Consider the following 23,747-nt stretch of genomic DNA (forward strand, 5'->3'; position numbering starts at 1 on the left):
CTAGAGTGTCAAACGATGATATTGTTTTTGGAGCGACAAACATCAATGTCTGGTACTTTACTCGCCTGACTTCAGTGCAAGCAGAGTGGGCTTCTGTTGTCACTTTGTAACAGTGTGAGTGGGAATATGAGATACACCAGGGGTGTCAAACTCATTTTTTTTGTCGCGGGCCACATTGTAGTCACGGTTTCCTCTCCAGACCGTTATGAATTTGGGGAAGCCATTAGAATGTTTCATCCCCTTCGCATATTACATATAAAGCGTACAACAGATTAATGAATAAGTAGTTTTCAAATTTGAAGTAAAAAATGGCTGTTATTATGGTTTACATGGGACGACTTGAAATTTTGGTTCGTACTTTAGCAAGCATCATGGAATTTCACAACTTTGATTGGCTTTCGCGGGCCGAATAAAACTATGTAACGGGCCAGATTTGGCCCCCAGGCCTTGACTTTGACACCTGTGAGATACACGTTTGCCCTATAAATACCAGCTACCATTCAAGGGTGTAGTTTGTCTTTCGGTCAACAACAGCATGGATAGGCTCCCACTCACAATGACCCTGAACAAGATATGTGATATAGAAAGTGAATGGGTGGTTTCCTTTCTAATTAAAAAAAATGTCAACAGGTGCCCCCCAGTTAGACCCAGAAACACTTCCATTTCATTTTGTTTGCTCTTACGTCATCTCAGTGATGCCACGAGATATTGGCGGAGGCTTTATGGAGCCTGACGTTTTATAACACCCACAAATCATTACAGGGACACACAAGCGAGAACATCGCCCGTGACTCATCACAAGCGCTAACAAACCACCACCGCCTCAACACCGAGACGGCAGACAAGCGAGGGAAAAGCGTTAAGACTTGAGGGGGCACTGCGAGGAGGGACGTCAGCACGCATGCTGATGGGACTTGAAGCGCATGGCGCAACAAGAGCTGCAGAATCCCCAATCCAGCACGATGGAAAATCCGCATCCTTGTTTTGCGGTGATGTGCTGGAGCCCGTGAAACAAGCTCGCACTGCTGCAGTGGAGGAGTAAATGCGGAGCCCAAACGGTGCTCCAGGTGAACCACAACAGCCCATCCCGGCCGGCACAGCGCTTTCCTTTCCTTTCCTCTCCACCTCCTCCTCCTCTTTTTCCTCCTCCACCAATGCTCCATCCCTCTGAGGGCTTTGCAAAAACGGAGCAGAAAAGCGGAGGAGAAATCCCGCTTACCCATCACTGTTCTCCGATGTGAAACATCTTCTCGGCTGGCTGCCGCTTCCAAGTCATCGTGTGATGACACACATCATATGTGCACCGATGCTTCCGCAACAGAGGCTCTCTGCACGGTAAGTCAAATCGCTGATCCTTAGCTTTTCCGTTTTTTTTCCCTCTATTCTGTGCAACTGTTGCAACCTCAAGTGTGTGTATTGAACAGGTAGATGACAAGTTGCGTATGTCCACAAAGTGAGGTACTCTATCGCCTTTGGTTCGGGTGAAGAGGCTCCTCTATTCATTCACAAGTGTGTCCATATGCAGTGTCTGTGTGTGACAGAATCCAACAGGGTGGGGGATTGTCCCTCACGCAGGTTTCTCCATGGGCAACAAGGGGGGGGTTTAAGCCCGACTGTCTGGCTAAACAGCTGACCGTCATTCCCACTGCCACCATATCGCCAAGACGATTTTGCTCCGAAAGAGCCTCTTCTCATTGAATGATATTCAATGGTGATGTAATAATTTCTTATGGACTTGGTTTGGCCTGCCGGGGAGGCAAATAACCCGCAATCTCAATGAATTGTGACTTGATTTGCATTGACGAGAGGACTTTACGAGAAGGAGGGCGATGCACATGGCCACTTTGAGGAAAATACGCCCATTCGTCTGTGAGATTTCGGTTAAGCTTGGACTTGCCTGTCGCAGATCAAAGCCTGAGGTGACCTCGTGGAGTTTCACCCAGTTTTATTTGAATTAGTAATGGCCGTTCAACTGGGATGCTGCAGTGAAAAGATCAAAAATCAAGCCCCCTGCTGTGCGAAAGAGGGCTTCAGGGGTTTTGGATTGCTGTGAGTGGGTGTCTTAGCTAAAACACTTGTGCTATAATTATGCATAAACTGCCCGCAAAAACAAAAAGTGAAGCTGAACTACTCAGGAAGCCATCATACATTTTTGACTACAAATGTATGTCGGTTGTAATCCATGTAACATCATACTTTCTTTTCTTCTTACATCAGCATAAGATTGGTGGTCCCATAGCCATCGGCTCATGAGAAAGTCTCAAGGGGATGTGCTATTATTACAAAGTACTTTTTGGATTGGATTGGATTAGCCTTTATTGGTCTCGCAGTGGATACATTGACATTTCACAACAGCACAGTGATGAACGGAAGGGTAAAGGAAATGAAGAAGTAGAAAGACAAAATACAGGTGCTGCTGTAAAGGCAGCAACTCTCGCGACTCCATCTTAAAGTCAAACAACAAAATAAATAATGTGACACCACAAACGACATAGACAGTCATTCAAGCAATTTCTACACCCTCTTTGTTTTATGAAGCAGTTTTAGATGAAAGAGGAGATGATCAAAGGGGCCTTTTCACCAGTGGATCAGGGACTCATGGTTAAACATGCACGTCTGCTACAAGCCAAATGTTGAAAGCAAAAACGAAGCTGTAGCATCCATTGATGAAAAGAAATTATTTTACATCTCCTGTCCCATGTAAATCCGCTTCTTTCCAAGCCGTGACATTCCATAATCCACATCGGTGCTCGTTGATGTTCCTTTCTTCTCATCGCGGGCTATTCAAGCATACACCCATCCATCCAGATTGTCCAACCTTTACACTGAACCGGGGGGGGGGGGGGGGGGTACTTTCTGGCATATAGCAAGTGTGTGGAAAAGGCTTTCACCCGGGTAGTGATTCCTAACCACATTTGTGGACCGTGAGAGATCACCCGGTGTGGGTGCTGGAAACTTTTTTTGACTTTATGTGGGAGTACAAAATAAAACAAGACAAAGTTTGGCTCGACGAAGCTGTGGGGACTTCATTTTCTGGGGCCATTGATCCTTTCAGCTTGAGGTAATGACATCAGACACTACTTCCTGTGAAAGATCAATAGATTTGATTGTCGACAATTTTGGCTCTGGCGATCATGAAATTGGGCACTCCCGAGTTTGATGGTAATGAATATATTCCACAGTGTTTGTTTGACATACAATCAATGAAAAGGTTTCTTCAGCCATCATCTGTACTTCTTTCAAGGTGTCGGACGTTTTGCTCCTCATCCGAAGAGCTTTTTTCAGCGAACTAAAGTTTTGCTGGTAATGATCCTGTATATATCCCTAATGAGGTGGTAGGGGGCAATCATAGCCAGACATAGTACATTAACAGTAATCAGACAGAACAAAAGAAGTAATCTGATTAGTTTCAGGGAGTAGTCTGCTGCTCCCCTAACCTTAGAGCAGGGGCATATCAGAGCAGAGGTATACATATAGGGCCAGCACAATTTTAGTTAGCTGCCGAAGCTCTTCGGATGATGGCTTCAAAGCAGTACAGAGGGGGAAACCTTTTCGCCGCTGGACCACTCCTGTACCACTGAGAGCTTCACAGACGTTTTGAGATGCAATAAACTTGACCAACCACTGGTTACGGTTGATCACAGTTCACCGCAATGTAGCATTTCCTACGCACATGATCCATCCGCCAAAAGTGTGAACATCGCACTGAGAAAAAGTGTATGAACATAACCCAAATTCAACTTTTTTCGCTAGTGCTCTTCGGAACATTACCATGTTAGGTAGTCAGCAAGGCTGCGTGGGAGCGTACAAGTGCAAGCGGAAGGGCGAGTTTGAGAGTGTTCAGAGAAGGTCCGCTTCATAGTTGAAGCACAGCTCACGATCGATACGTTTGGCCGTATGCTGAGAACACGTGCTAAATGAATGCGCTATGTGTGCTTCTTTCACCCCAGTACATACACGAAATAAGAAAATAACATGGCACCTCTGGTTGCAACACACGACAGCGGTCTACTCGGTGACTTGTAGCGTCCGGATCTGTTGCACATAACATAAAATGAAAGCGTTCTATTTTTAGGGAGCGGGAGGAAACCCCTTTACCGAGGTGTTGATGTGCATCGAGGCATGTTGGAGGTTGAAAAATAAAAATATTTCTAAAGCTGTTGCGATTAAGAATACAATCCCCCTAGTGTGTGGTGCTATGCTTTGGCTTCCCTAATGAGGATTGGATTCATCTTGAGTCGCTGACAGTATGCTGAGCGAGAAATGTTGCTCTCCATCCTGTTTCCATGGAGATGCTCATAGAGCTGTAGGAACCCCCCCATCACCACCACCACCCAGCTTCTGCTGTACATTCCACCAAACACTGCTGCTTCATAAGAAGGATCTGGGCCAGTGTGTGTTTGTGTGGGAGATGATAACTGTGCACTGCGTATGTTCACATGCATGCGTTTTTGTTGTTTGCCACGTGAGCGTGTGTTGTGAAGGCTGTATGACCAGGGAATCGGCGTGATCTTGACATACCGTAAAAGTTAATGCGCCATGTGTACTGTACGCGCATGTTAGCGAGAGACCTTTGTGAGTCAGAGGCGAGGTGAAGGAGCTCAGGAGTGGATTCAAAGAATAGCAACAAGACCTCTGATAAAATTGACGTTGAAAATGGTTGCTAAGCTTCCAAATGTGGATAGTTGAAAGGACCAGTAAGACATTTTCTGATTTATAGACACTGTACCTGGATTTCTCTTGCGTTCGAAGACCCCGTATGAGGACACTGAACAAAAACTCGAACACTGGAAGATTTTCTTTTACGGCCAGCAGGGGATGCAGCCATTCGTGACCGACGCCCAACCTCTCCATTCCTCTGCCAAGCTATTTATTGAGAGTATATGCAAATTTAAGTGATACATTAGTAACGCATACTCTTCTTGATTTGAATACCACACCCCTGGATGTCCCAAGCACCAGCATCTATAAACCAACAGAATGTAGACATTTTAATGGGTTAGTCTTTCCACGAACTGATAGATTTGTAACATGGCTCATGAGCTCTTCCTGTGAAGGACATTACCAAGTCCTAAATTCTGCCCAAGGCCAGATCTCCTACCTGAGGATGACAGTTTGACAGGATGTGGATTTACCTCAGATTGACCCCAGATTTTCCGTGCTTCCTTTGTGGGCCTTGTTTCGGCCAACATACAACAGCATGTAGCTTTTAAAGATAACTTTTATTCTGTCTCTTCTCTATCATAAGCACAGACAGTGCGAGTGTGAGAGAGATTCACAAACAATTGCCACTAAACTGCGTCGTTTGAGTCATGGTGGCATTAATGGCGCCATCCAGGAAGACCCAATTACCTTGCTCTTCTGCTCAATGGCATTATCATCAGGATTATCAAAATATTGTGACAACAAGTACCTCACAGGTGCTACACTTGCAACAAAAGCATTTTTATCCTGAATAGATAACTTCTGGGCAACGTGGGCAACTTTTTTTGCGTTTTAGAAATTACAATTTCAATTTAGATGTCATGGATGTCTTAAGCAAAGGAGAAATGAAACCATTTTGAGTTTGGAGCATGGTGAGGAGGATTCAAAATATTTTATACGTTGGACATGGCTATGCAGAACTTGTACTTGGTTTTAGCATTCTGTGCACGTGAGGCAATTACTGTGGATTAATTCGCAAATTGTCAAAAAAATAAATAAATCCACCCACTCTTCTGCTCTAGTGCTCTTTTGCAGATGAAAAATGATGGCAGTCATTTGGGCTGCCTTCTAATGCCTTTAATTTTTTTATTATCCTGTATATATTTTTTTAACGAATGCCAGGGTGGTGTTTAAGTATTCAGGTCACAAATGTGTATACTTTGGCATAGGTTTGTCTCTCATTTCAGAGCCAGAATAAATTGAGATTTTGCACTATGGGGTTATTTTTGCTTTGTAAAATTAGGCAACCTACAATTCATCTGCAACTGTATCCCCAATAGACCCAAATGTGCAAAATGTATATTTAAGACCAAGTATAAACTAGTAATATCTTACACGAGGAAGTAATCCGTCACATATGGGACGAGCGTGTTCCCACAGAGGCCAAGCATGAGGTACTCCCTTGTTTTTTTTTTTTGGTCTGCAAAAGTACAATGCACATGGGGTTATACATGTTGACATTACCAGATGGCTTTGGCTCCTCTTTGGTGCCATGCTACTCGCTGTGTGTTAATAGTCAAAGTGCGCTGACTCACACTGGGCAGCAGCCCCTGCCAGGTGGTATATGTCCACACGGGGAATTCGGATCACTAATGCTAATGTGCTAAATCGCAGTTCAAATTCCATTAATTCACGATTACAATTATTATTATTTTTTACATTGAAACAGGTGCAATGAGTATGGGGATATACGATAATATGAAATATGTGATATCGGAGTTTATGTCAATGAGAAACTTGCCAACCTCCGAAGAAATCCTAATGTGAGTTTTAATCCGTTCATCCAATTTTCCCCTGTACAAAATCATTCACAGCAGCAATGGTACCACCAACCAAGGTTTGCTGGCCATAAAATGTGAGATAAAAATGTACTTTTTTTCCTGACAAAATGTGTGAGTGGTGTCCAATCAACATTTCACTTACATTCATTAGGTGGCCCCAAATGACTCCAAATGAATGGTAATGTGTGCTAAATATGTGAGCAACACTTTGACAACATGTCTACCATAATAACTAAATAATGTGCTAATTTGACAATGTTGTTCTCAAGCTACCAATTAATTCATAATGAACACAGTCAAAAAGTCCAGGCACGCAATTAGTGAAACTGACGGAAATTTCCCCTAATCGGTGCTATTTGGAACATTGTGAAGCATAAGATGAAAAATGGTGAGGACGGTGTGCTCCCAACATGCTTGAAACTATGATGCTGACACACAAGTCCAAACAATCAGATCATCGGCATGACATGCAAAGCAAGCAAGGGCAGTGTAAATGTAATTTTCCCCACTCGGACCTATAACATGCCATTCGTCAGTGTGGACTGTCATTTTCCACTTCTGTTCATCAGGATCAACTATCTAAAGGTGGTTTGGAGATGAATTAAAAAAAATGGGAGGCCTGGTCTGGCAGATGATGTAATAACCGTGGCGATTGGCTGTTGCCTGGATACTGTCAGACAGCAGAGAAAACACTCCAGCCAGGTCATATTGTCTCCTTCAACACGGTGACAAAGAATGTTGGAAGAAACCTATGCTGCCCAATGATTATTTATTTGTTTATTTATGCATTTATTTATTTACTTGGACTGACTCATAAAAGCTTTGCGTGACACCATGTCCTTGTGCATATTAAACATAAATATGTTGTTATGTTCATACATAGTCAAATCTATCATCTTGTGATTGTGGATTGGATTAGATTTGTATTTAATAGTCTCACAGTGGAGAAATTGACATTTCACAGTAGAAAAGTGATGCAAGGAAGAGGAAAGGAAAAGGAAGGAAGAAGTTGAAAAACAAAATACAAGTGCTCCTGTAAAGGCAGCCAAACTTGCAGCGCCATCTTGAAGTCAAAACAACAAAAACTAAATTACAAATAATGTGACACAAAACAAAAGACACAGGCAGTCTTCAATCTTTCTGCATCCTCTTTGTTGTATGAAGTAGTTCTCAGTGAAAAAGGAGAGGATAACAGTGTCCTTTTCACCAGTGGATCAGGTACATCATGGGGAAATGTGCACGTCTGCTACAAGCTAAATGTTAGAATTAAACACAAAGCTCCAGTATCCACTGACGAACAGAGACTGTCTCACATTTGTCCCACGTAAATTCGCTTCAATTCCAACCCGCTACAGTTCCCCATACGCTCCTTTCTTCTCATCGCGGGCTTCTCAAGCCATGCATCCATCCAGCCGCACTCTCCAACAGTACTGATCTTTCTTTGTGTGTGACAATAACCTTTAGTCAATGTCCATTTTTCCACAACGATCACGTACTGTATGTATGTATGTATGTATGTATGTATGTATGTATGTATGTATGTATGTATGTATGTATGTATGTAGCGATAATCCCTCTTTTGTTTATCGCCATGTTCTGCTGTGATGCCAGTTCTCAGTGAGTGCAGACTCACTGTGACCTTGGGAGGTCGCCAAGCCGACCAGGCCTGTCTGGATGATACGGACACTTGCGGCCAGCTGTCTCTTAGTTTTGAAGCTACAACCGCTAATGAGTCAGTGATGGTGCTTTAGATTGAGTGCCGAGGTCACGTTATGGTGCTTTATTTTGTAGCTCGAAAAGGGCAATTCAAATAATTTCCTCTTGGAGTGGGATCTTAGCTTTTTGACAAGTGCACAGTTAAAGGCTTAATAGTTTGTGCAAGAAGTTGATATTGAAAGAGAAATTAGGATTGAAGAAATGACGGCTGATAGCCAACGACAATAACACGGCAAACGGCCGCTGAACGGGTAATAAATCACAGCGCTTAATATAAGAAATAATAAAAAAGTGCTTTGTCAGTTTCCTTGGCTCATAGCTAGGCCGCAACGGCGGCCAGTTAGTCGTGCTCGACCTGTTTAAAAGCCGACAAAGGCAAAGGGAATTAACAATGACAGAAGGGTATGGATTGTTTCAGCTTGCCTGCTAAAATATGCAAATGATGTCATGGGAGAGCTGAATGTCACCTCAAAAAGAGGACCGACCTATTGGTAATGGTCTGCATGCACGGAAACGTGAGCGTACGGACGAGGCGTGTTTGTCATCTGCGTGTGTTTTGGATGTATCTCAAGCTCACATGCCCGAAGGGGAATTCGAGACTGCAAAAGCGGGGACACCCCAGATATATTTTGGCACGGTTATTAGCAGAGTCACACAAATTGCTACAAGCGATACCAACGTCGACAGTTGTGTCATATTTGTTAGCATTTTATCAATGCTGACGTGACTGAAGGAACGCCTCTGACCGAAAAAAAAAGTAAACATTGTAGCAGTCCTTCCATCACGTCAATGCATTTTGCTGTGCTTGTTTGGTCAGAAAATGTCATGTTGCACCAAAAAGAGCCAGAAGAGGGCGACCAAGCGCCATATAAAGAATTTATCAACCTGTGGAAAAGGGCTGATTAATTCCTCACAGGAGCTCGGTCGCCATTTTCTGCCTCTTTTTTGGTGATCCATTTCCCCCCAATGTTGCCTCAAAATGGCACGGAATAAATTCTTTAATCGATTGCAAACATGTATGCTTTCTTCTTCAGAACTATTTGAATCATATTCATAACTGGATGTGTAACAAGAAAGCATATTCTCCGAATCTGAAGCCATTGTTTTGATTCTCCAGCAATGCAAGACGTCTTGGCGTGATGTCACGAACTGGGGGCGGGACTTTCTGAAAATGCCCAATTCACAGCTCAATTTTTTGCAGATTTTGGACACTAAATCATTTTTATTGGTGTTTTGCATTTGAATAAAAAGATCATACTGCATGTTTTGGGTATTTTAGATGCTATAAAACGTTTTTCTGATGTCAGGAGACAAAAGTGACGTCGGTTGTCCTTTAAAACTACACAAAATATACCTTATTTTATGAATAATAAATGTGCTATTGTATTGTAATTCAAGAAATAAACTGTACTGTGTAATAAAGTCGTTTTATTTACCTCTGTGATGGTAGTTGTCAATGGATGACGAACTTCTTGATGATATCCGAGTGAAGTTGCCGTGCTTTCTCTGCGATAATACCCTAACTCACACGGTCCCCTGCTCGCTCCTTTTCATTAATCCAAATCAACAGAAGTTTTTTCAACCTCTTCTATTGCCTGAGACTGTTGCTTAGACAACACAGAAACACCCTTAGCCACATGTAGCAATGATCGACTTAGCAGACTGGTACGGGGACGCTAAGTCACATAAACGCACACCTCGTTTGTGTTTTTCGATGATCTCCTTCTTCTGCTCGACCGTAATTTTTTTTGTGTCCTCTTTGGCTTAACACTAGCGCGTGGTGGGGTCTTTTCGGTCCCATAATAGCAAAAGTACTCCACTCGATAACAAACCACATCTGCACTGAATGAAAGTGGGTGTGGAAAACTAGTCCACCAGCTGTTCGACAGTTTGGTTTGGCCGTGGCGCTGTGTGGTTTGGTTCATCCGCCGAAAACTAGTTTGTATGCCAAGATTATATTCTTGCGAATTTAATGATTGTAAGGCTAAAAGTTCATGAGCTAAAGCGTTCGTAAGATGAGGTATCACTGTATAATTATTGTTATTATTTATTTTTTCGCGAGAGTGGGTAGGACGGTGCCAATGATTTTTTTTCCATCGTCCTAACTACCCTGACTTAAAAGTTTCTGCCTTAGTTTCATTACCCTCTTGAAAAAATAGCAACCTTTCCATCTCCCATTGACATATCCTGTGTTGCTTGGGAACCAATATTTTATGTGTGTGTGTGTCCATGTGTACGTGTGTGTGTATGAAGGATACCCTTACATTCACATCTTTTACAGAAGGCACAGTAAGAGCTAAGTTCTTTGAGCGGTGACCGTGGGTGTTTAAACATTTAAATGCGCTGTTGTGTTCCTCAGGAAACTCCAGGAACATCTTTTCAGCTTTTTCACGTTACGCTCATCAGGTCTAGTTCATAAAATTGTAATATTTGGATTGGAATAATTCAACCTAATACTGTAGTTGAACTTTCAGAGACTTGAGCACACTTTGAGTGTTTTTTTCCCTTTTTGTCAATAAAATAAACAACTACCATCACGGTTTTTTGACTCGGTTGCAAAATCTATCGTCTGACAGTTGAACACACAGCGGGCAATGTAATTGCTGCAATCAGAAGTCTCTCAATATAACAATAAAACTACCGACCATGAATGGAGTAGAGAGCTATCTAATTAGCCAATCATTAGCTATCATTACCATTTTGCACATCGTTGGAACTTGTGAGGAAAAAATTACTGCTGAATGCTCTGTTAGCTGGATGACTACGCACAGTAGATACTAGAGAGCACGGTTGTTCTCAAGCATATTTGAATCAATATTTAGTTTTGTACTGATATCTCCAGTATAGTAGCGTGAATAGCAGATCGGACTCGTTGGTATCCTCGCTTTATTCTCCTTAGCAGCCATGGCCCGACGAATCAAAGCAGGATCACTCTTGCTCCCCCCTGAGTAACATATGGCCACCATACTGATCGTTTCATTACTTGTCATGAGGAAAAGATGCAAGTCGTCACTGACCCGGTTTAATTATATGATAATGGATTCAGAAGAGCAGCTGATGTTGCTGTAAGCGTAATTATCACAGCATCCCATTTTTACTTTCATTAGCAGCCTCTCTCTATCCTGTGCTAACAGAGATCTCGAGGAGCACAATTGTCCTTTCACACTAGGGGGGAAAAGGGGAGATAGGTACTCTCTCATGTGGCTTTGCTCATAAACAAAAGCATTGACACCAAGATGTAGAAAACATCCCACTCGTGGTTAATTAATACAACATAAAAAACGTATGACTTGTTGCACAAACATTCCTTATGTAATGCTGTAATTTTCACACTTTTCAAGGCGATGGATGAAAAATGCAGGGTGTATTTGACAAATTGTATGAAATAAAGTCAGTGGGAACAAAATCTCAAACAACAAAGTCATCAGAACAAAAAGGTCCAAAATAACAAACAAAACTATGCATAAAACATGAAAAGACAAAACAAACCTGACAGGGTGAAACAAACAATGACCCAACACCAAATGGTCATGCCGCGAGTCCTTTTCAACTACCACTGATTAAAACGACCAACACCTTTTTTTCACTTCCCTTTCCCAGCATTTCCCTTTTTTCCATATTAGCGCTTTGTTCTAGCTTTAGCTGTTGTTAAAGCGCTGTATAAATATATGTGATGTAATGCATTGTATTTTGGACAGCCACCCTCATTTTAAGCTCATATAACACCAGCCCGATATAATTTAGGAATTTACACATTTTTTTCTGATGAAAGAAGATGAAAGAAGTTTCTAACGCTGTAATTGATGTTTATTTACTCCTAAAACTCAATATTCTGCGGGTCATGGAATTTGAATGAAAATGACAAAAACCCTGGCACTTGAGTGGACATATTTTTTGCATGTCTGGCAATGAATGAGTGAAGGAGCAGTGGTCGACCTGGAATGAAAGACTGAGACTATGAGAATTATTATTATTATTATATTCAGAACACACCCTACGGCTATTAAGTGTAACTTTGCACAATACCACTGTGAATAACAAAAAATCATAAATATCCCAAATCAGTCAAAAGTTAGTTATCAAAAATACATATGGATACATCAATATAATACAGCAAATAAAAAAAACTAATGAATGAACAAGATCAAAATATACGGGTAGGTGGAATAAAGACAGAATATACGTATATCAGCCATCTTGGTTCCCAAACACCCCATGGGTGGCTATTATGCACATGCACATTCAAGTCAGTATATATTGGTTAAGCTACCTAAATAAATCAAAGCGGCAATGCCTAATAATTTATGCACATAGGGCACAGCTCCCTGAAATTATTCAGATAAATCATATTCCCCGCGGTAAAATCAATGAGTGGCACACTCAAGCGTAAAGCAAATGCAGCGATTCCCCTTTCGAGGAAAACGAGATTTTCCCTACTTAAAGCGTAATGTGTTTATGAACTTTATGAATGATGCATTCAGGACACAGTCTTGTTTACTTGTGTAATTTATTTTTTCAAAACCAATGTATAGGTTGGCAAAGGATATTCAAGTGGTGTGAAGTTAACATAGACAGCTGTGATCAACAGTTAGCAAACAACCATTACAGGCTGAATGAAATATATAAAATGATGGAAAATACTACATATCTTTTTGTGATGTATTTGAACCACATTTTTCCTATAAGGCTGTTCCAAAAATCGCTCAGTAGTGATGCAATGTTGTGATTTTCCAATTGTATACACGTTTTGGTTAAAAATGGTAACACTCAAATGGAAGTTATACAGTGTTGTACAATGTGAAGTCTTTTTTTTGGGGGATATTTTTAAAACATATAATAAGTCATAAATTAGTTGAGTTTTAAATTTCCAACATCACACTTACCCAAACACTTCTTGCGTAATCAGACTGAAATATAGAGGAGAGATAAAACGGCTTTATAAGGCAACAACTATAACTAACAAATCTACTCTATCAGATATTAAACATACCAGTATTCAGATGAGATGAGCAGGATGCCGTAGTTTCACATTGTTTTCTTCCGTGTATTTTTTTTTCTAAATCCATATCTTATCGTCTCAAAAGGTTTGCTGACCCCCTTTTACAAATACACACCCTCTCTTTCCACCTGGTTGCAGTTTCCTTCTGAATGTATACACATGGAGCCTGACAGACCAATTTGGCAGTGACAAAAGAAGCAGGGGGGGGGAAAGCAAAACACGTTTTCATTCTTCACCCGATAGCATGTTTCCTTTCATAGGATGTCCAAGTGGCCTTCATTGCGGACTTTCCCTTTTCCCTCATCATTAATGGGCGACATCGGCTTGGTGTGTTCAAAGAATGGCAAATTAAAGGTCATGGTGCATTTTAGGTTCACCCGTAAATGTCACCCGAAAGCCAAATATCCCTAACTTTTTGTAGGTAGTGAATGGCACGCAGATAATATTTATTTTCTGATAAAAAAAAAAAAAAAAAAAAAAAAAAAAAACGGCACGTTAAAGGCTAAAGTAAGCAACAAGCACAAAAGCACGTTAAGTGCACCCGATGACTCATTACACAGATTGTGAAACGAATGGCGGCATTTTGTATGAGCAGCTTTCACGTGTCAGCTTTTCCTACTTGATCTGAACGAAGCAAACATGCCCTTTGCACGTTTACTCTCAAATGAAATAATGTGAGCAAACGCGATTGAAGTCATGTAAACCTTTGTAAAATGAAAGTAAAAGAAGCAAAAGTCAAATTAACTAATTCATTGCCAGACGAGGTGCAAAAAATTTGTCCACTTCAGTGCCAGGGTTTTTGTCATTATAACTCGAAATCCAGGAAACACAGAATATTGAGTTTTAGGACTATATAAACATTCAATGCAGCGTAAATAAACCTTATACTCTCTTCAGTCATCAGAAAAAAAAGTTAATTCCTAAATTACGTGGGTCTGGAGTTACATGAGCTTGAAATGAGGGTGGCTGTCCAAAATACAATGCAATACATATACAGTAAAGTCTCGTTATATCGATATCGGTTATATCGATAGTACTGCTTATTAGGACACTATTTCTATGAACGCAAGGAGAAAATTTACATGCCGCAGGATCGGATATATCGATATTTTTTCCGACTCCCGAGAATATCGATATAACGAGACTTTACTGTATATTGGTTTATATAGCCCTTTAACAATAGCTGAAGCTATAATAAAACGCTAACATGGAAAAAAGAGAAATGCTGCCCCATTATGGAAAGGAAAAAAACATCACCAGAGGCCATAACCAGCACTTTATTGGCAAGAAAAAACAAAACGCGAAAGGCAAATTCGGGAAAGGCGCTGTTAAGGCAATTTGCTAAACAAACACATTTTAAACATTTTCTCTATTTCTTTACTTCGTTTTATTTTCTCAGACTTCCTGTCATGATGTCACATTCTGTCCGTCTTTACATCATTTTATTTTCTCTGACTTCCGTTTTCCACGTTTACTTCCGGTCATGAAATAACGTCCCGCCGGCCTTAATAAAAACTCTCCCAAACAGCTCTTCTCTCTCTCTTCTCCCCTCGCGCCTTGACCATCTGTGCGAGCTCCATTATGTGCCGTCCCAAAGATTAAAGAATCTTTTTGTTCTTACTTTTGATTCCTGGTTCATTAATAATGGCCCTAACAGGCGCTCTACGTCGTATTTTCAATTCCCGAATAAATTCGTGAATGGCAGTAAATTAGTTACAAATAAGTATTGTGTACTGGGATGAAAATAATGTGTTGTGACCATATTTCTGGTGATTTTGGAAAGGGGTTGTTTCAGATCAAGCTTCCTTTGAAGGGTTTTTGTGTGTATATAGTGGTGATCGCGTAGGAGGCTTTACGGGTTACTGTGCAGTGAGTATTGAGAATTATGAGATCCTTATTTGGTCATTTCTTCTGTGTAAAGGTGTCGAGAAAGGACAGAAGTTGAGTCCAAAGTGTCAGACAGTGTCTGTCTCCTACAAAAACAGCTGAAGTGGAAAGCAAAGCGGTCACCAAAATACATCACAACTACAGAGCAATTTAAAGTCTTCACTTGGCTAATTTGTTGCCTGTCATCATGGGCGATCGCAATCACAGATTTGCAGTCATACCCTCGATCCATTTTAAGAGTAAGATCTTATACGTACTTGGTCACCAGTGGGGAAAAAAATAGCACATGGACAATATTTTTCACCACAGTGATTCATGCGCTATAGTTTGACTGCCTGTTGCTCCATGCCCCCCACCCCCTGTGGCATTTCGCTATCTGCGTATTGGTGTGGAGGAGAAAGGCTTCATTTATGCCACGTTATGCAACCATCTTAGGAAATGCATGACCAGGATATGGCTATAGCAACAATTTAGCTATAGCTTAGCAGCACACTAGTTTCCCCGCAGTCTAAGGGGGGAGCACGCAAGTGAGGCTTTCCCCTCTCTTTTTTTCCTCTGCTGCACTGCCCCCCCCCCCCTCCCATGTGTGACATCTTTCTCAGGATGAAAGTGGGTTACAAGCTGCATCAGGTGCTGACAAAAGCAGATTTAAGGTAGTGAGAAAATAGCCTGCGGCGCTTACACCACAGTAACGCTTGCGTAAGATGCACAGCAAGAAAGCTCACGTCTGCAACACACCTGCTCGATGTGTTCTGGAAATGCCAAAGCAACAGGACATCTCCTGCACCTGCCGGTTTAGTGGAAAAATGTTGATGAAATGGAAAGTCATTGGCGCTTTTCATCCAAAACGATGGGAGTATCAGTATCAGAATAAGAAAGCCTTTAATTCATTCACTGCCAGACATCTGCAAAAATGTGTCCCCTCCAGTGCCAGGGTTTTTGTCATAGTCACTCGAATTCTAGGACCGACAGAATATTGAGTTTTTGGACTACATCAACATTCATTGCAGCACAAGAAACATTATACTCTCTTATTTCATCAGAAAAAAAGGGTTATTTCCTAAATCATATGGGTCTGGAGTTATGAGTTTGAAATGGGGGTGGCTATCCAAAATACAATGCAATACATACATAATGGTTTATATGGGGCTTTAAAAACAGCTGAAGCTGGAACAAAGTGCTAACAAGGAAAAAAGGAAAATCTGCCCCCTTGTGGAAAGGCAAAAACATTGCCAGAGGCCAGGGCCAGCGCTTTATTAGCACCCAAGTATGAAAAAACAAAACCCGAACAAATTCGGGAATAGCGCCCTACGTCATATTTTCAATTCCTGAATAAATTCGTGAATGGCAGTGAATAAATTTTTGAAAATGTTATGAACACTGATATAAATTTGCCGAAATTGAGGGGGATTATAGAAGTGAAAGCTCCTCCATGTATAAAATACTGCAAAGGGGATGGGCTGTGTTGTCCAAGACTGAATCCAGAACCTCACCTTCCCCTCTACTACCGCCCGAAAGAAATTCAGCCCTATGTTACGATAAGTTTTGTTTTCTCTCAATTTGTTGAGGCTGCCAGCATCTTCCTCCTTGTTGTCACCTCCCACGCATGCACAAAATGGTACACTGGCCACTATGCGTTGTACAAATACCGGTTGACACCTGGGCATTGGATGCTGGTTTCCACATTTGAATTGCTCAAAAACAATGCAGCATTGTGCCATGCTAGGCTCAAAAAGCTTGGCGGCATTATGCGCAGAATGAGTCCTTAGCATTTTCTCGGTAGGCTCGGTTCCACCCGAAACAACCTTGAAAATCCCGTTAGAGAACCTTGGTTTCTTCCCCAGCAGTGGTTACCATGACAACGGTGCAATTTATTTCTGGCTCCTTTCAAATGATGCGCGAGATCAGAGATCCCGAGCATTATGTAAGACGGAGTGCACAGCTCTACGCTGGGGTTTCCTGTTGCAGAGAAGAGGAGTAATTAATGAGCTCGGGGTGCAGGTACAGCGGTGGGAAGTTGAAAGTAGATCATTCGTTGTTTCTACCCACATTGTAATCACTCAACAATGTTTTTTTTTAATCTGAATTTCCTCTTCCTGATTAGTGGTGTTGCTTTCTGCATGGTTATGCAATTAAATGGCTGACAATGTAATTTCATCGAGAGAAATATCACACCTGATTATAGAATTTGTGGCTATGACCTCTTTCACTGAGATTATGGGATCAAAGGAGTGAATTGAGTGTGGGCCTGTCACAATCGAATGATTTCAGATTTGATATAGGATGTGAAATAAAGTCGAATTTTGGAAATGTTTGTTTTTTTTAATCACATACTTCCTCATGTTTTTTGTCCTTTTTGTCTTACTCTTTCAAACAGACCGGACGTTTGCGCCTTGGTCGCAGTTCCAAAAGTTCAATGAAGCCAGACACCTCCCTCCGGCCAGGAACATGAAGGGCTTATCGGGAAGTCGTTCCCAACACCAGATCCCTTTACCCCATGGCCTTGACTATGATCCCTACGTACAGGAGGTGCATCCTCACCATGGCTCGGACTCCCGCCACACCTCCTACTTGCTCAGCCCAACGGAGAGCTGCCCGATGGACTTCCAACATCGCTATTCACCACGAAGCTCCATCCACTCTGACTGTATGATGATGTCCCCGGTCGTGATACCCCCCATCCCTCCCATTGCCGTGTCCGACCACATCTCCAGCAGCACCTTCCCCCGAATGCACTACAGCTCCCAATATTACGATTCGGCAACACGGGACGACTGCGTCGCCATCACCGCTTCCGCCACCTCTCCAGCGGTTGCCGCTGCCGCTGCCGCCGCCGCCGCCGCCTCGCACCACGGCAGCACCAAAAGCAATCGCCTCCCTGCCAATCTCCTGGATCAGTTTGAGAAGCAAATGCCACTCCACCGGGATGGTTTCCACACGTTACAGTACCAGCGCACATCCACCACCGCCGAACATCGCAGCGAGAGTCCTGGCCGCATTAGACACCTTGTTCATTCCGTCCAGAAGCTCTTCACAAAGTCTCACTCCCTGGAGGGATCGTCAAAGATGAACGGCACAAAAGGTGACGTTGTAGGAGGCGGCGGATCGGGGGGTTACCATCATCACGGCCATCAGACGAACAAACACGGCAGCAAAAGGAGCAAGAGCAAAGAACGCAAGCACCGATCTGGCGGTTGGTGGAGCTCCGACGACAATCTGGACAGCGATAGCACCTACCGCACTCCTAGTGTTATGTCACGACCGCACGGGGAACATATCACCCATTGTTACCCCGATTCCATACACGGACACCATTTTAGAGACCTGTCACTCAAGGCCTCCAAGAGTAACAACGACGTCAAGTGCATAGCTTGTGACAGTATGGCAATGGCGCCCGAAGGCAAATTCATGAAGAGGAGCTCTTGGTCTACGCTGACAGTTAGCCAGGCTAAGGAGGCTTATCGAAAGTCATCACTCAACCTTGAGAAAACCATGATGCACACGGACCTGAAGCCTTCGCGGACATGTCACTATCTACAGGTTAGTGTGACTGCGCGATACAGTTACAGCACAACTCAGATAATCATTGTCAGAGGACAAAGCGTGACAAAGAGTAAAATATTATTAACCTGTCCACAGTGTTGCTGCCAACTGGATATGAAAGCAAATATTTGCCAAAAGGAGAAAACCCCTTAAGAACATGTGTTGAAGAATGCAATCAATTACCACCGGCTGTAATTAGAAAGCGAAAGCTGTCTGAATATCTGCACGCACATCTCGCCAAAGACTCCCAAGGAGCAGCTGTTGAGCGACTGTCAATACAGCAGCTCTCTGACTGGCGTTTAAAAAGCTGATGAGTCAGCCAGCGGAGTCCCTCCAGCTGGCTGTCACCTGATCACATTCAAAATGGTCCCATCAGAATTTCCCAAGGTTTTGCACAAAAAGACACACGGTGTCATGACTGCAGGTATCGTTTTGAAGTTACACACCAGTGCTTGCCCTTGGTCTTGTCTCGTTTTTTCCCAGGTCCGAAAACACAAACATTCCAAACGTAAGACTTAATTGTGTCGTGGATGTTTGTCAAAAGCGCTGCATATGTTTATACTGCGTCACATCCTTCCTTTTCTGCCCATCCGAGGCACGTTTGTCAAGTGATTAAGTCTCACGTGACGGAGAATTGGAGTCATCAGCCACTTGTCTCATTTCTAGAACCAACGAGCCGTATTATTGAGTTAAGTGAGTCACTCAGGGTGTTATCGGGACAAAGTGCCCGAGTTAGTTTCGCTGTGCGGTGGATTAACTGCATAGACAAGTATGCGTGACCCACAATCATCAGACAAGTACAAGTGTGTTATTACATTTGGAGATCGAAACTGAAATTGATGGGATTCAATGCCCACGGGGTGCATACAGAGAAGAAAGTTTGTATTCCTGAAGTGTTCTCTTTGCAGCTAATGAGGCAAGAGTTCATGTAAGTTGGAATACAATGTCTCAATATCGGTCTTGTTTGGCTAATTGGGCCGTGTTGTACTTGTAAATATGGCTTGTTTATCACATGCGGTCTCATCCAAGGGGACTTGCATCTTTGCAAATAAACGTGGCAATTCTTAGATTATCGAGGAAAAGGTTTCTTCAGTCGTCATCTGTACTTCTTTGAAGGTGTCGGACGTTTTGCTCCATCAGAGCAGAGTTCAGGCACCGCCACCTCCGTCCACTAGTCGTATACTGTATATAAGGCCAGTGTTACCAGCACAACTTTAGTTCACTGACGAAGCTCTTCGGATGAGGAGCGAAATGCCTGACACCTTCAAAGTGCAGAAGACGACTGCTGAAACCTTTTCCTCAATGGACCACTCCTGTACGACTGAGAACCTACACAGGCTAATTCATAGATTACTACTCCTGCCCGCCAGGTACCTCAAGATGAGTGGGGAGCATACCCCGGCGAGAAGGATGATGAGATACCATGTCGGCGGATGAGGAGCAGTAGTTACGTCAAAGCTATGGGAGAAGTGGAAGACGACAGCGGCGATTCTGAAAGCCCCAAGACCTCCCCGCAGAAAAGCGTTCGACCAGATGCTTTAGTTCTCAAGTCAGCCATGCAGAGACCCCATTTCGATACCCATAGGTAGGTTTTGTTGAGTTCATTCTTAAAAGCAATTAACCACACATTGACTTATTAATCTTTTATTGAATCAGATTCTATTTATTTATATTGCTGGTGATTGCTGTAGTGCCTATTTTTTCTGCTACCAAAAGAGAACAATCATTTCATTCATTTACATTCCCCCATAAAACTATAAAAATTCTGTAGAATCACATCCAAGCCATCCTTTTATCGCACATGTTGATCTCCGTGGCTTTGTTTCAGCCAGCATGAAACAACGCCAACAAATGTGAGAACTCAGGAAGGCGTCATGCATCTGCCATCCTTCAGCGCGCCCACTTCTATTTTCATCGGTGCTGTCACAGCGGGGTTCTGATTACTCCTACTTTAGTCCTAACAGACTTCTTTTGTAGCATAGGAGGGCAATCGAGTCGTTCCACATGATTGAAGCGAAATCAGCAAATATATTCCACAACAAAAGACAAATTGATCAGGTCGCATCGTGTAATCTGCAGGTGTCAAATTCAAGGCCCAGGGGCCAAATCTGGCCCACCACATCATTTTATTCAGCCCGCAAAAGCAAATCAAGCATGTCAAATGGCATGATATTTGCTAAAGTCGGAACCAAATTTTCTAAGTGTCGTATGTAAACACTACAGCAAGGGTACAGCAAGTCCTGAAGAATGAATGTCTCTCTGTGTCTTTGTTTGGTCATATTGTCTCTATGCTGTCATATTATTTGTTATTTAGTTTTTTTTTTGTTGTTGTTCTTTTGACTTCAAGACGGCGCCGCGAGAGTGGCTGCCTTTCCAGCAGCTCATGTATTTCGTTTTTCTACTTTCATTCCTTTCATCACTTTGCTGCTGTGAAATGTAAATTTCTCCACTGTGAGACTAATAAAGGCATATCCAATCCAATCCAATCCAATCCAATCCATAATAACAGTCGTTACTTTTTTTACAGCAAATGTGAAAACTAGTTTTTCATTAATTTGTTTGTCGTTCTGTTAGTAATATGTGGAGAAAATGAAACATTCTTATCCCCAAATTCATAACAACAATGTGGCCCACGGTATAAACCAATCAATGATCCATATATGACTTTTTCAATTGCCTTCATTCTTATTCAGCCCTGCCTACCGCTTGCAAACCATGAGAGACATGCGGGCACACCCGAGTGTTACGTTGGACCCCGCCACCAACTTTCATCCGCCACCCTTCCGCTCTCGCAACCAGAGTTACATGCGCGCTGTCAGCACCCTCAGTCAGGCAAGCTGTGTCAGTCAGGTGAGTGGCAATCATGCATGTTCTCTGAAAGCAACCGGTCGATATGCTTGTATCATTTCACTGAACCTGTCTTAACGGTACAGACATCAAGGCAGTTTTATCGGAGGTCACAAGCTGATTTTGTTTTCTGCATAGAGGTCAAAAAGCACCAAGTTGTTGACCCTGTGTCAAGAATTTAATTCTCCAATTTACATCCAGGCAGACGACAGCATTTCATGTTTATTTTGGAGTTGACCATTGCCAAATGTGAGGAAAAATGTGTTTTTTTCCTCTCAGAGAGCAAATTTTCATGTGTTGAAGAGGCCAATGATATTCAAGTCACATGTCATCCTACAGGCCCAAGCAATAACGTAGCTGCTGAACATGCGAGAGAACTAACTGCTACTTAATGTCACACGATTAGCGGCTAGGGCACAGGGGCTGTGAGGCAAAGCATCCCAATTAACCACACATCAACATTTCCAGGTATTTCCCTTTTCATACACTGCTATCGGTTGTGCGGGTCTGTTCTGGAGCTGCTTTTGGACTCCTGGTGGTTACGACAGTAAAATGATTTGTGAAGTCCGTTTATGGAGAACAAGTAAGGAGAGGAAAAAAATGTTTTTGTCTAAAATGGTAAATAAGCGTGCCATATGCCTAGAATCGTTACTCTCTTAAAGAATTGGGATGAAACATTTATGGGGAATAGCAGTGGGACAAGGGTACACCAGTTAATTATTTAAATGCAGTTATTTTGATTAAAAGTAAAGGACACTATTGGAATAGCTTATGGACCGTTGGAAAGCATTTTGTAAAAGAAATGGGTAAGAAATAGTACAGTGAGGCAAAGGGGTCTACAGAATCAAAAAAATTGCAGTGCAATCCAAACCTAACATATGCCCGACCGTGTTTTGTTGTGCTCTATCCTGTTTTTTTCCCCCGATTTTATTTACTTTCATGCAGTTTGACGTTGGTTGGGAATATGTCAGCGGCATGTCCTTATGCTAACACTCCTTCATATTTGCTGTGCAAAGGGGAAGAATCAAAGTGAGAAAGAGAAAGGAAGAGGAAAAATTAAGGACTGCTATTCCTGTTTTTGTCTCTCAGGTGAGTGAGACTGAGATCAATGGCCAGTTTGAGTCAGTTTGCGAGTCCGTTTTTAGTGAGGTAGAATCCCAGGCTATGGAGGCCTTGGACCTGCCGGGTTCGTTCCGCACTCGAAGCCACAGTTACCTCCGTGCAATACAGGCTGGTTATTCCCAAGATGACGACTGCTTGCCTTCAATGACATCCTCCACTGTCACTTCAACTCTCAGATCCACAACAGGTAAAACAATAACCCGCTAAATGAGAGAGGGCCTCGACCACATATCTTCATACATCCTATACATGACCTCAAACTTGACATACCTACATATGTACAGTGGGGAAGCCTTAATTTTCTGACATGCCAAGCTGCTTTTCATCTTTTTTTTTTCCTTTTTATTTATTTATTTTTTGCATTGCCCTAACGGTTTAAATGGTTTCACAACGCACGATCCACACATCACTTGATTGAAAGCACAATATCACAACACGGCACAGCCACACGACAGCATGTCAACAACAAAAAGGCCCTGAGCATGTGAAACTGTGGTGTTCTTATGTATACGCTATTTGTTGTGAGTCTGACAGAGGGCTGAAAGAAGGGCAAGGGTAAGGAGTCGGGGATTGGTGTATTTTTAGAAACTTTGCACGATAAACTACCTACCCCTCCTCCTACTCTGATGCACCTGCACATTAAGATCTGTAATTGGCAATCTAAAAATGAAAACGATATGATAACGTTAAGGTAAGTCAACAAACGCTAGAGAGTGACCACCGCTTCATGTAATTCAAGCAAAATATCCAGTTACGCAAATTCCCCAAACTGGAAAATTGACTCCATAATTTTGAGACACGTGATATATTTGCAATACTGTTCCAAAAGTTCGGTTTCTTTGTGCAACCAGAGCTTTTGCAGCAGCTCACTCACCAATTGCAGTTGGTGTGTGCCGTAAAGAGTAAAGCTATGAACCCTATTGAAACTTTTTTTTTGGGAAATATGTGCACTTAATGTTCACTGTACCTTGTTTTTTTATTTGACTTTTCTGATCATTTCAAATGGAAAGCAATGTGGGTATTGGGTTCCTTGTTCAATTAGCACTTTGGCCATTTATTTCAACCTATCAACTTCAATTTGCTTTCCATCTCCAACTTCCCTTCTGTGACTGAAGCACTGAGGACAGATTTGAGTGATCTTCAATCCC

At 42.3% G+C, this 23,747-nt stretch overlaps 2 protein-coding genes across 10 annotated transcripts in view; one reads left to right on the forward strand and one right to left on the reverse strand.

Moving 5' to 3' along the window:
* The window catches only part of LOC148883931 (uncharacterized), a 62,449-nt gene that overhangs the window by 20,733 nt on the left and 17,969 nt on the right, over positions 1-23,747 (reverse strand). Inside the window, exon 1 of one of the 4 annotated variants that reach the window (XM_089021671.1) lies at positions 1,220-1,285. The exons of the other annotated variants lie outside the window; for them this stretch is intronic. The gene's annotated coding sequence lies outside the window, so the exon portion shown is untranslated. Of the gene's footprint in view, positions 1-1,219; positions 1,286-23,747 lie in introns of those variants that run through there. 4 annotated transcript variants of the gene reach the window in all.
* dlgap2b (DLG associated protein 2b) overlaps positions 1-23,747 on the forward strand; it is a 49,650-nt gene that overhangs the window by 2,495 nt on the left and 23,408 nt on the right. For 4 of the 6 annotated variants that reach the window (XM_089021669.1, XM_089021663.1, XM_089021664.1 and 1 more), the window contains exons 3-6: positions 17,465-18,627; positions 20,001-20,215; positions 21,324-21,480; positions 22,567-22,786. In XM_089021669.1, coding sequence (XP_088877795.1) covers positions 17,465-18,627; positions 20,001-20,215; positions 21,324-21,480; positions 22,567-22,786 — 1,755 coding nt within the window. Of the gene's footprint in view, positions 1-779; positions 1,336-17,464; positions 18,628-20,000; positions 20,216-21,323; positions 21,481-22,493; positions 22,787-23,747 lie in introns of those variants that run through there. The other 2 variants (XM_089021667.1, XM_089021668.1) reach the window with 2 other exon arrangements.

The sequence above is a fragment of the Hippocampus bargibanti genome, linkage group LG19, assembly GCF_051943395.1.
Source record: "Hippocampus bargibanti isolate YZ-2025 linkage group LG19, ASM5194339v1, whole genome shotgun sequence".
Classification (NCBI taxonomy): Eukaryota; Metazoa; Chordata; class Actinopteri; order Syngnathiformes; family Syngnathidae; genus Hippocampus; species Hippocampus bargibanti.